The 13,366-nt window shown below is 39.3% G+C and overlaps 1 protein-coding gene across 16 annotated transcripts in view; it reads left to right on the top strand.

Annotated features, from left to right (window-relative positions):
* Positions 1–13,366, top strand: part of NRXN3 (neurexin 3) — a 970,824-nt gene that overhangs the window by 340,851 nt on the left and 616,607 nt on the right. For 15 of the 16 annotated variants that reach the window (XM_074542546.1, XM_074542544.1, XM_074542534.1 and 12 more), the window contains one exon: positions 7,530–7,556. The exons of the other annotated variant lie outside the window; for it this stretch is intronic. In XM_074542546.1, the coding sequence (XP_074398647.1) occupies positions 7,530–7,556 (27 nt within the window). The remainder of the gene's footprint in view (positions 1–7,529; positions 7,557–13,366) is intronic. 16 annotated transcript variants of the gene reach the window in all.

Genomic DNA, 13,366 nt, shown 5'->3' with positions numbered 1-13,366 from the left:
TTGTGATTAGTGTTTTCTAAAAAATTATTTCATTATTTTCTGTTGGTTTGATTGGATTGATTTCTAAAATAACTGCTGAAACTTTTATAATTATAGTCTCTTGCGGAGAGAAATTCTCCTCTGCATTGCTGCATGAAGATTTGCTGTCAGTTCTTTGTTAATGGACAGTGTTGTTTTTTTTAAGTCTTTAAGTTTTTAAGTTTCCTTTCTTGGTCTGGGACTGGTGAGCTCTGTGTGAAACATGCTACTTGGTCCATCTTTTGATCAGTTACATCTCTCATTCACCCAGCATCACTCAAAACAGTCAGAGACAAGCATGAAAAGGAAGAAAAATTGGTATGTTGGCAGGCAGAAGTCCTGTGAACCCCCTGCCCTTTGCATAATTTGTCAGCATTTGATATAGCTTGCTATGTTTTATACATCTGATAAAAAAGGCTGGTCTTTTTGCTGTGTCTTTATAAAAAAGAAATTAACAGCAATAAAAGTGCATCCCCCTCGTCCCAAAGGGCTGTGTTCTGTCTCCTTAGAGTTACACTTTCCTAGAAAATAATTTAAAAAGACCATTAGAAACAAGTCCAACAATAACAACAATACAAAAACAATTGGGAGTGAATGTGCTATTGGATTAGCCTAAATTTGTTTTCTTGCCAGTCTTTATGTATGCTAGAGAATGACAGATTTTTAAAGAATGTAGATAGATGAGTTGAAGCTTTCTTTCACTTTCCAGTGATGTAGCTTGTTGCTTCATGTGAATTTAGGAATATAAACAAAAAGAGATCTGACTCAAAGAGGCAAAACTAACATAATAGTGCATAATCCTATCCCTCTTAATGTGTAGGTTATTTCATATGAAGGTTTGTGTATGGTCTGTGAAAACTTCTGTCAGCTTTTAAAGTTCTAAGGCCCACTAGAACAAGTTTCACATTATTTTAGCTAACAGTATCACCATATTCAGAGCCCTGCTGTGGCTACCAGGAGCAAACCATGTAGCAGCTTTATTTGTAAAATGTTTTGTCCTCTGGAATTAGCTTTCTTAGCTTTCTTTTTAAATTTGCATCTAATAGTTGGGTTTTTTTTGGCTTTGAAATTGTAACGCAGACCCTATTATTTACTTTTTGAATAAGAAAGTGAAGAAGATGCATCAAACAAGTTCATATTTCTTAAAAGAAAAGTGTCCATCTAAAAGTCTATAGAATCTCTTACCTTCTAGCAAATAAAACCTAAAAACCAACCAAAAAAAAAACCCCATGTATTTGCATATTTGCTCTACTTAGCTTGACTGAAGAAGCATAAAGAACTATTGAGTCCGTAGCTGCATAAGAGCACTTGCTGTGCTATCCAGACTGGCCTATAGGACAGATGGAATAGATGAACCTCAGCTGTGTCAGTAACTCCTCAAATAAAGAGAAACAGCACTCTGATGGTAGCCATCTCTGCCTATATTAACTCTTAAGTGAAGGAAAATTTCATACATTTGCAGCATTTCTCTGGAGAGCAGCTCAGAAAAACTGTTGTTGAGCCTCCTTACATGTGCAATGAGAATCTTCTACAAAACCCCAGAGCATTTGTCTATCTATATGTGTTTGCATTTTCTTCTTATCTACTTAGTTGCTAATAATCAAGAAAAATAAGATTCTATTTCCCCTGTTTAATTTCTTGAGAATTATGGCTATTTTTTTTTTCTCAGAAAATAAAATTAATCACTGAAAGATTGGTAGTGGCATGCTTCTGTTGGAGAAGTGATGGGGCAACTGAGTATCTGCCTAACTCTACAGTATGCTCCTGTAGCCCAGTTCTTTTACTTTTCAAGCCCTAGTTCCTCTACTTGTCGAAAGGAGAATTCTTTGCACCCTGAAGATGTGAGTATGCTTGGTGCTGACTAGCTATGTCCTAGTATTTCAGTAAGGACTGCTTTTATCAGCTTTGATATTCCCACATGAATATTACAGCATGAAAATTGCCAGACTTCATAAAAAACTGTCACTTTTTCTTCTGAGAAAGATACCACTTGTTTGATTCTGTTAGATCTTCTTAAAAACGAATGAGAATTAGGGGAATTTGCTCATTTTGGGTGTTTGCAGCCTCCTAGACTTAGACCCCGAATAGTGGATATGAGGAGGAGATATTTATATCACCCTGAAGATACTTATTTTTTAAAGTTTACTTTTTCCTTTCCAGTTTTCATTATATCATGCTGGCATTTTCCCTGAGGACCTGTCAGCATTTTAAGTCTGATTGTCATTGGTCACTTTTGGCACTCACTGGGATTTGTTATGCCATCACTTAGCCTAGAGGCGGACTGTTCAACTCTGTCTGGCTCCTAAAATATGTGGCTAAAGATTTGACAGATGGTCTACACATGTTGGGAAAAGATGTGTTGTTGACAGCCTAATGCAGGGACAACATCTTTAAACAAACCCCTGTGTAAACTAAAGGCTGATTCTGTGTAGTAGCAGGGACTGAAGCAATGTATATGCCACATTTTGTCAGCTTTTCAGCTGTAAAGTTTTGTGAGGTTGAATCTTCCCTGAAGTGACTATAGGCTGGGTCAATGGAAACCTGTCAGCACTCTCCTGTGTCTAACTCCACAGAGGGGTAGTTTAGAGTTTTGGAACCCAGGCTGAGCTTCATCTCTCCTTTATTCAGATTTATAAAACTGTCAGAAAATGTCCTTGAAACAGGACTTTCCTTCTGCCAAAACAGCAGTTACCTTGCTGTTGAAGAACAGAATTTGAGGAAGAATCACCTTACCAGAGCCATTCATTTCCAGTTGTTTACTCTAAGTCACAATAACTCTATATGGAGACTGCTCATAGCCCAAATGTCACGAACAAGAACTAAATCTTTACCTGCCTTTGCCAAAATCTCCTTACCAGTGAGAAACAGTCATCAGCACCACCTCTGAAGATCTGAGTGTGCTTGGTGCCGACTAGCTGTATATCAATATCCCCTGAGCATCTAACCCATGATAGATATGTGTGAAAAAGGACTGTTTTGAGGGGTGCATTATTTAATTGTGCTTTTCTTATGTCATTTAATACTACTACTAAGAGCTTTCTCTTTCTTCTCTTTTGTGATCTATTCCATTTGATTACTTATTATCATTTGTGTCTTTATTAAGGTCTTCCCTACTTTTTTTCTTTCTTTTTCTTTACCTTTTTTTTTTTTTTTTTTTTTTTTTTTTTGTTGACTCTTCAGTGTGTTTCAGTTGTAAAGCTTTCCCATACCCATCAGCCATGGTAAATCAAAAGATGGTATTCGACCCTTCAAAGGCCTGAAGCCTGCGGCCCGCACGGCAAACAGCCCTGAGAACAGAGCATACGGAGCAGCCTGCAGGGGCTGGCATATCCCTCTCACCCCTCCAACCAGGGTCCAAACCAGCCAGGAGAGAGAGATGCAGTGGGCATGGGCAGCTGGGGGCTTGCTCTGGAATGTGGGAGGGAAAGGAAGAGCAGCAATGAATGATTCTTTAAGGAAGGGGGCAAGGAAGTTGCTTCAGACCTTTCCAGTGGGGGTGCCTGAGACATTGCAAATTTTCATGTTGACAGTAGTCAACATGAGTTGACTCAGTAATTTGAGTTTTTTGTTGTGTGAAGAATAGAAATCCAAATGTGATACATATCTCTGTTGAGAAGGATTTTGAAGAAATGGGTCTGGAGTGGAAGGAGAGAGAGAGATATTAGGCAAATCATAGCTTGGAACATGCCTGGGAATTATTTTTGATGCTGAGATGATGTGCAGAAAGGGAAAGAAATGGCTGGTCTGATAGGGAGAGCCACATTCACATTTTTCCTCCCATTTACAAGTGGCAGGGTTATAATGTTATACTGACTTTTATTAAAGACTGTTTTAGGGTTTTTTTTCTTCCTGGCCTGGCATATCTTCAGGTCACTGGTGACAAGGATAAGTATTTCCTTCCTCCTCTCATTTAAGGAGGTATAATCTTCTCTCTCGCCTATCTTTTACTAAGATAAATCCTGAAGGTGCCAGAGCCACATTTGCCCATCCAAAAGGGAAAGTTTATTTTGTCATTTCTACATAAAAATACTGCAAATAGGAGATAGGCAAGGAGCCTTAATATAATGTAGGGTAAGTGTGCACAGGACTTTATCTGGTTTTCCTATGGGAAATAAACTCAGTGTGAGCTTAGAAAAAGTTGTGCCCTGATTATCTTTTTTGTCCTATTCTTGCCCTAAAGTACTCTTCCACAACCACATATGGCTGGCTGCTCATCCAAAGGAAAAACCATTTTGTCCTCACACAGTAAAGGTAACTTTGTTTTTTTATTCAAGGATTCAACAGCCTGAAGCCTTAGCAGCATCAAGTAAATATTACTATTTTCAGACAAAATGATACAAATGATAAGATTTCAGATCTCTGTTTGCTGCTAAAGATACCTCCATTCAAATAATGGATCCTTTGTGTTAGCTAACTGCAGCCGAGTTATTTAACCTTTTTAAAGGAGAATGTCTCTGGCCCATTTTTCAGGTGATGTGCTCTGGAAAACCTTTCATCTGAGCACTAAGAAACTTCTGGTGTACATTAGTCAATTAATGAAATTAATTCAGGAGGTCTTCCCAGCTAATCCTGCTCCCCATGCAGTAACAGATTCTATTTTCACTTGCCTACTACCCATCACATTCCTCATCCTATTGCTGAACTGGCAGGTAACTGGATTTACAGCTATTCAGGCATACTCATTTCCAAAACTTATCTCAGAAGTAAATACTGATTACAGGGCTGAGTGCCCCAGATGATGATTGCCAGAAGTCTTATTGCCCTGGTTCTGTGCAGGAGGAATCCCAAGGAGTTTTAAAAATTATTCCCAAATTAGCCAGATGCTGCTGTTCAGAGAACAAACACCAAACTACTCCTGCCTCCTCACTTCCAGGACAAACCTCTGCTTTGGATTTGTACTCTTTTACTAGTTTAGAGGAACATTAGGGTTTTCTTCCTTATCAAAAACTCATTTAAGAGAGAGAGAACAACTTCATGTGTTAATAGTTGGAAAATTTTTGGACTGCTTTGGGCAAGGCTCAAAATTAAGGCAGCAAGAAACCCCTATGCACATTCTTGGATGGTGGTGCTGGGGTATAAGTGCAAGCAGATACCTTCTCTTAGCTGCCCTGCAGGATCCACAGCAAACCAGTGAGATGAAACGTGCATGGGGAGCTGCTTCCTTTGGAGTGCACCTGGGTGTTTCTGTCTGGCTCCCAGTTGCATGGCATTGCAGACTTTGTGCTCACAGTCTGGAGATGTAGTATTGCCATGTCAGAGCACTTCTCAGGGCAGTCCTGGACTCTCATCCTTTGAAATAGGAATCTTGCAGCCAAGATAAGGTCTACACTGGTTTTCAGTTTGAAACATCTATCCCTTTATCTTGAATAGTGTTTCAGCCTGAGGGCAAGCCCTAGGACAAATAGTTTTTTGGTATCACTAAAAAAAACCAAAAAAATTTCTGCAGACATCAATAGCTCAAGAGTGATTTTAGTCTCTTTGATGAATGTTGCTGAGGACCAGCCATGTATGTTTCCCTTTCCAGCACACTTGCTCTTTAGTCTGTAAGAAATTCCCATGTTCCAGCTGTAGCAACTACCTTGACCTCACTTGCCTGTGGTGAGACTTGGGTCTCTCTTGCTGTCACTCTCCATCAGGTCAGAGAGGGAAGTTCCACTGCATGTACTTCAGAGCTCCCTTTACCCCACCCAACTCCTGTAAGGGATATGGCCACCACTGTATGGTGATCGTAGCAGTTGCTCCAGGGCTGTTTGCTCCCACTTTTCTGTTGCGGTTGACGACACATGACAAACCTAATCGCACAAAACCAAACCCAGATTTTCTCAGGAGAAGTTCTGCCTGAAAACAGACTCTCTCTGGCTATGTTACTCGTGATTGGTATGTCCCTGCTCATTACAACTCTTTATTTATTATTTATAGACTTTTGTTCTTTCCCCTCCTTCATTTTTTAAGAACTGGATTTAGCTACTGAAATAATTTTCCTACATCTGTCTGAGCAAACATAAAATTGGTCCAGTTAAGAAGCAAACTGCATTATATTTCTCAGCCATTCTATATAATCTCCCTTGCTGGGCCATATCTCTGTAATAAATACAACCATTCCTGGTGATCCAAGCTCTAGTTGTGCAGACAACATGTCCACTGCATTGTGTTATTACTCACAGCCTTGATTTCCTGCAAGAAAGCCAGCATAGCCCAAGATATGTAATAGCACTGATATGAAAGCTCTTGCCCATGTTAGACATCACAGCAGTGGATGTTCACAAGGCTGTAAATAGGCATTTATAAATGAAAGATCTTCTTATGGATCATATCCTGAGATATGCTGAGCATTAGTGTGTTAAAAGAAAGAAGCAATGCTCAGAAGCCCTCTAGCTCAGGCTCTCCAACCTCAACTTGCTTTCTTTATGGAGACTCCTCTGTTACCATTTATCAGATTCCACAAGCATAACTCTATTTTTCTCTCCTTGTACCTCTCTTTGTCCCTCCCTTGCCTGTGGCCTCTGAATGAAGCAGGGCAGCAAAGGTTCCCAGATCTGCCATTTCAGTGCTCGTTTCATCTTCTCCCTGAACGTTACGAAACCCCACTCAGCCTTGGCGTTCAGGCAGCAAGATGAGCCTGGGCTCTGAGGAGCTGGCAGGGCTGGGGACCTTTGAAAGACTTCCCCATTCTCCCTGCCAAGCCCGACAAAAAGTATTCCCAACCTCCAGAAGTAGCTGAAATCTGGGCTGGGCGTTCGTGCGGTTAGCTGTTTGCAAGTGGCCATTTTATGATAGGACACAACTGGGCAGTATGTTAACCCTTTCCTCACCTGAGCAGACAGCGTCAAATGTGTCTGTGCACATATTGAAAAGTGTTTTGGGCCGGCTTTGGGGGAATTAGAAGAGGGTCTGTCTTCGGTAGAGCTGGAAAGGGTTAAATATTGCAACAAAAAATCTCATCAGCTGATTTTATAGGTATTCTCTGTTGACAGATGGTGTATTTATGCAATAACAATACAAATTAATTTAAAAGAAACCAATGTAAAGGTTCACTTTGAGCTTCAAGCTTCTTAGAGAAATTGCTAAAGGTTTCCAAAAAGCAAAATGACACTTGAGTATGACTTGTGTCTTGAGGGAGACTTTAATGCCTTAATTATAACTTTTTAAATTGTAATTCATATCAAGTCATGGTCTGGAGTGGAAGATTCTCTTAGATTTGTAGGTTTCTATAAAAAGAAAAGAACTTCCTGTAGCAACATGTGGCTATGTATGTATATTGGTATATTTCTCTATACATATATGTATATATATATATGTGTGTATATATATATATGTAACAGATATTTACATTGAATATACTGTACATATACACCCACTCCTGAACTTGTACAGACTGTGTATAAGTATAAAATGGCCACATCTCTTTGCGTGTGTCTGTCCCCGGAAGGGTGGACTGATTGTTTTTGGATGTCTGCAGCTGTTACCTTGAAGGATGCAATTTCATCTTTCATTTATTTTTCCCCATCTAGACTGTATCAGGATAAACTGTAACGCCAGTAAGTTTTCCCTCAAGTTTCATTTTGTTCTCTTTCTATATATATTAAAATAACTTTATTTTCTTTGCTGTTTTATAAGCTGTTTTTCTTTTATTTTTTTCTTTTTTTTCTTTTCTTTAAAAGAATCTTTTGAAATTGAAGGGCTTGGGTGGGATATGAAGCTGGAGAGGGAGGAGGGAAGACTTTAAGGTGATTGTATGTGGAAAATTTTATATTAGGTTTCTCCAAGGAGGAGATGAGTTGTTATTTCATAGCTTTGCAGAAGAGCACCTCAGGAACCTGATGAGCTGATATTATATTTCACTGGTAACCTATTGTCTTTATGAAAACTTTAAGGAACAATGTAAGAATAACAACAGGTACTGTATGCACTTCTCCACTACAAAAAGGCAGGCATATTTAAAAACAAAGAAAACAAGCTTCAAACTCTTGCTTTATTACAGACTGGTGACAACTTAACAGGATATTTATTCAAAGTTATTTTATTTGTGTATAGAGTAAAGAAAACTTAGATTTTACATTTAGAGTATATTACATATACTTTATATATATATATGTATATGGCATTTGCAATTCTTAGGTTTCTGTAAGAAATTCCATCTGAACCTGTGAGTCATCTAAAATTCCTTTCAATATATAGAAGTAGGGACAAAGGATTATAAAATTTCTGTGAAAAATAATAGTGAAAGATCATATCCATTTCTAGACTGACTGAGCAAACCAAATCTTTTCTGTTCTACTTTGAAGAGCTGATCAAACTTGATGTAGGCCTCAAAGTAAAAAGCACTCCCCAAACACTGGAGCTATTTAGCTCTCTAGTGTGCTTTGAGCTTATCTTAAGTTGTTACCAGGGCCTGAATGTCCTCTGTGTTAGATTTTATGTAGAAGTATTTATGAAGGGCAAATGCCAGCTGACTGAGACCCTACTTTGCATGAAAGTGTGAACAATTTGTTTTTTGGACTTGGGAAGTGGTCCCTGGTAGCCTGTAGCTGGGGAGAAGCCCTGATATGCCATAGAAGCTTGTTCATGATAATTTACTTTATGCCAACTATTAAATTGTTATCTCAGCCCATGTGTTTTACCATTTTCTGATTTTTCTCCTCATCCCACTGATGGGAGGAAGGGTGTAAACAAGCAGCTGTACGGTGCTTAGTTATCGTATGGGATTAAACTGCTACAAGTGGGATTAGTCAGTGTATGACTCAAATCTTGAAAGGTCTTGTTGAATTCCTTTTGCTCTTCGAAGTTTTCACACTAAATTTCAAGATAGAATGTGCAATAGGAAGAAGTGTCTTGAATATGGTAGCTGAGATTGCCAGATTTTACACAGCAGTGGTGAGGACATTTACATAAAAATAGGATCTTTTACTTCATAAGAGTTCATATGCTCTTGCTGCTTAGCCATCTGTAACTCCGTCAAAACACTTGCCCATAGTTCTTCTTTATGTTTGTTATTTGAGGACCTATTTCCTCTGGTACTGGACAGCAATCTAATGTCAACATCAACTTTTGATGACAGCTGCCTGTTAAAGTTTAACTTTGGAAGACTATCTTCAGGTAGGAAGTCAGCTTTGGTAGCAAGTAGCAATCGTCTGGGTTTTATGCAAATAAATAGCTAGCACTAACTGGAAGAAATATTAAAAAAAAGGAAAAAAAGAGAGGAAAAAGAGAATCATATAATGAAAGCAGTGGAAAGACAGTTAGAATTCCGTGTTTTTGTTAGTTTCCCCATAAGCATCAAACCATCTTGAATCATTTTGCTGCCATGCATTTTTAATAGTTGAGCCTGTTGCATTTTTAAATACAGTCTCCCCTGAAGGTTTAGATTTATTTCTTTATTTAAAACACATTGGATCTTCCTAATTTATTTTTTATGATGCTTTGCTGAAAACAAATGTCTCTACTCTTAGTCCCTCCAATACATTGGTTTTTTTGCTGCCTGTTGCAATAACCCAGGTCATCTGTCCTATTTCCTACAAGGGAACCTGCTGGGGATTGGTGAAAACTGTACCCTTGAATGAATAAAATATGGTTAGGCAGAAGCAGACCAAATATCACTGTAAGCATTCCTGCAGGCACACTGACATTTACTTGTGCAGAGGGAGTTATCCACATACAGATATGTCTGCTGGGCTCTCTTGAAATGAGCAGAATTGTTGTAAAGTAACTTGACAAATGGGCTTCCCAACAGTTGAAGAGTTTCAGGTCAAGCAGTCGCCACTGGTAACTGAATAGAAGGGACCCAGTGCATGGTTTTAAAGGTAAACAGAGCTGTACTTTTTGGGTTTTGTGGAACATGTAGCTTAAGATCCTGCTATTTCAAACATTGAAGCTCATACTGTTTGAGAGGAGTCTTGCATATTGTCCCAGGTAAGCATTTATACTTACTCTTAATTTTCATTAAAAAGATTGAGGGCTTTTTCTCTTATGTATCTTTGGACTATTTTATATCTGGTGGAAAATATTGTTTTCCATAGTTTCATCTTACCTTCTCTCTGTGTTTCATAATTGTTGTATTTCAGCTTTTTACTGTCTCTGTGCTTATTTTAATACTCATCTCACCCTTTCCTTTCACTCTTGAAGATACCTAAACTGAGCTCTTCTGTTTCTGCACATTTAGAAGACCCAACAATGCTTTTGCTCACACATATGGAGCTGTGTAGTAACTCTCTTTTCCTTTGAGTGAGAAATCAGCACAACCAAAAGTAGAACGAGGATCTCCAAACAAACTCTGTGAATAAACTGCATTGAGTGATTCCTCAACATAATGCAGACATAGTGGATAGCACAATTTTGTTGGTTGCATTCATGGGGAGAATAGGTATATTAATATAAATCTCTTGGATTTTTGGCTACATGTATTTTATTTATTTAAAATAGGATTTACTAGGAAAATGGTCCCTCTCCTGTAAACTGTTTATTGAAATGCGTTGTTCACTTTGAAGAAAGTTGGAGTTGTGATTATTTTATAGTTTGCATCATGTCTGGTGCTCTGATTTTCCTTCATTTTTTCAAAGGTATCTATTCCTTAATTTCCTTTTTCTATATCCAGTGGCCCCACTTCATATCAGATTAGATGTGGAGAGTTTTCAGCATTCTACTCAGTATTTTCTCTATTCAGTATTCTACTCAGCTGTGTGTGCTATAGACTTGTTAGATTTTGGAGATGTTCTCACTCTGTATTCTTTTTTGGATACTACTCTTGGTCTAGTTCTCTCTCCTCACAAGCCTTTTATGTGGTGTGTCATTATTCAGTCACATACTTTGATGCTAGTGCTGTGAGAGATCTGCCAAAAGTAGCTCCTTGGGACAGTGAACACTTCTGTCTTATTGCTTGTTATTTCATAATAAGGCGTTTTCTTCTCACTAAAGCTTGCCAGACAAGCCATCATCTATTTTCATGTCACTTTTGATGCCTCCAAAAGTTCCATATCTTCTTCTCTTACCTACTGCTAAAAGCATAAATAAAGGGGATAAAAAAATCAGTCTAATCACTACTGCACAGTTGATTCTGTGTCTCTGTGAGACTCACATTTAACATGTTGTTTGAAATGCGATAATTTTTGACAATAATGACAACTAGAATAGGTTTGGTTCTCCTGTTTCAGTTGCCATGCGTACTGTATTTAGTGCCTTATTCAGTGCAGTGTTAATGATTCATTTTATTAAGTGCCACTGTAACAGCATAAAATTTGAATCTATGATGTGTAACTTTCTGGGAGAGGTTTAAAGTTCTCTTTTTTCTCTATCATCATAAGTAAATAGGAAGCTGTGCTAACTCTAATCAAAATATTGTAAAACCAAGTGCACTTACCCGATTCCTAGTTATATTGCTGTCATTTTAATAAAATCTTAATAGTACTCTAACAAGAAAACATTCTTTTGAAAGTGAAGCAATATGATTAAACATCCACATCATATTTGTGACTGTAGTGTCTCCTAGCTCCATTTAAACATAATCAGGAAGAAATGAATACTTATGCAGCCTGAAAAGTGCCAAGTTGATAGTATGTTATATTGTAGTGGTGAAAGCAAAGCTGGTGTCTGTCTGTAGCATCTGCACAGCTCAGCTGAGAATGATTCCACTTTTGAGCAGTCTCACACTTGGGATGCTGGTCTGGCTTTGTGCTGCTGCTGCAGGAGAAAAGGGAGCAAGCCTGTCTTTAGAAGGCTTCTTCTCTCAGGGGATCAAAAGCAATCCTCCCAGATGTTTGTCAGGCAGCAAGTTAAAAATTCTGTTAGAGGAGAACCTGCTAGATCCGACAACCCAAGAGAGGTGAGGCTACTGCCACTGTTTGCTCCAGGTTCTGCTTGTGGCCAGCTGAAGATGTGTTCTTGGCAGGCCCATTGCTAGAGCTCACATGCTTGCTTGCAGACCCGCATCCTTTCCACTCTCTGGCACCATGAACATCTGGGCCTGTTGAGCCCATGGTCTGACTCCAGTTGCAGCACTCATAGCCTCATACACCCTCATGCACAGAGAATAAAAGGCTCTCGCCCAGGAAAGACATAGAAAGGATTTTAATAAGAAGACAGGATAGGCTGTTTTGATCAGATAAAAATACTCATCAGCAACTGTTTACATGCCCAGCCCTTTTTATACCCTTACCCCTGTATTTATTTTCCCACTATTGCTCCTCCCAAAATCACCTGAATTTCTCTCTTTTTGTACGTTTGGTTTCTCCCCTAAACATCCCATAGTAAGTCTGTCTGACCCCAAACTGCTTTTCCCACCATTGCATATGTCCCACCCTTTGCAGCAATCCCCTTAATCCAAAAGGTGATATCAAGAGTTGATCCAGCTGTCATGTAGTGATGAGTGTCATGCTCGGGCACTGGAAGCAGTGGCTCTGCTGGAACAGCCCTGGGACAGACCTGGAAAGGTTTTCATTGCTCAGGAGTCCATGATTTGTGCTCCCACCTGCTGCTGTGCCCCATACTCCTCTGGGCTTGAGCATATGGGGCTCTGGTGGGCTGATGGCCCTGGATACAACCCAGACAGATATTATTTGTGCTCCCCGTCCTATTGCGGTCTCTCTGAGCTCCTTTATGGATGTGGAGATGAGCTTTATTTCATAATGCAACAAATTCCTCTCCCCTGTGGCAACTACTAAAAAGTGACCTCTTTTGTCTCACTTCATTGATTCAAGCCCATTCCAAGTCTCCGGTGGCAAAAATACCCTCTTGACTTAATTTGTAGTTTAGGAATGGTATTCTTCAATTTAGTACTCCCACTGAAAAGAAAATCATGAGCTGCACCCCTTACCCTCCCCCTCAGTGGGAGACAAAAGGCAGAGATAAGTTAAGAACCATTTATTGGAATCATCCATGAGATAAGAAAATGAACAGCAACGCTACCAATAATGACAAATGTACAAAGAAAGGATGATTTACATGCAAAATACCCACCAAGCCTGGGACAGTGAAAACAATGGCAAGCAGACCCTCCACCCACCACGCTTTCCCATGACCAGGAAGGAATTCTCTTTTTTTCCCAAAAGACAGAGAAAGAGGGTCCCTTTCCCTGTCCTGGCAATGACATGAAATGGTATTGAATGGTATTAGGACCCTGGCCATGCCCACACAGCTCCAGGCTCCCCACCCTCATGGCTGCTGCAAAAAATTAACCCTGTCCTTAAACTAAAGCAGGACACGTTTTCCAACTCAGAGGTTGTTTGGTACCCCTACAAAGTGCAGTAGTGCTTCTGAGCTTGTTTTACAAAGATAGCAGAGGAATCCATGCAATTATCAGTTGCAGTGGAGAGGATAAATCCCTTTTTAGGCTGGGTTCCACATGGACATCTTCCAT

Source organism: Zonotrichia albicollis, chromosome 6, assembly GCF_047830755.1.
Source record: "Zonotrichia albicollis isolate bZonAlb1 chromosome 6, bZonAlb1.hap1, whole genome shotgun sequence".
In the NCBI taxonomy this organism is placed as follows: Eukaryota; Metazoa; Chordata; class Aves; order Passeriformes; family Passerellidae; genus Zonotrichia; species Zonotrichia albicollis.
This window is presented reverse-complemented; position numbering and strand designations above follow the sequence as displayed.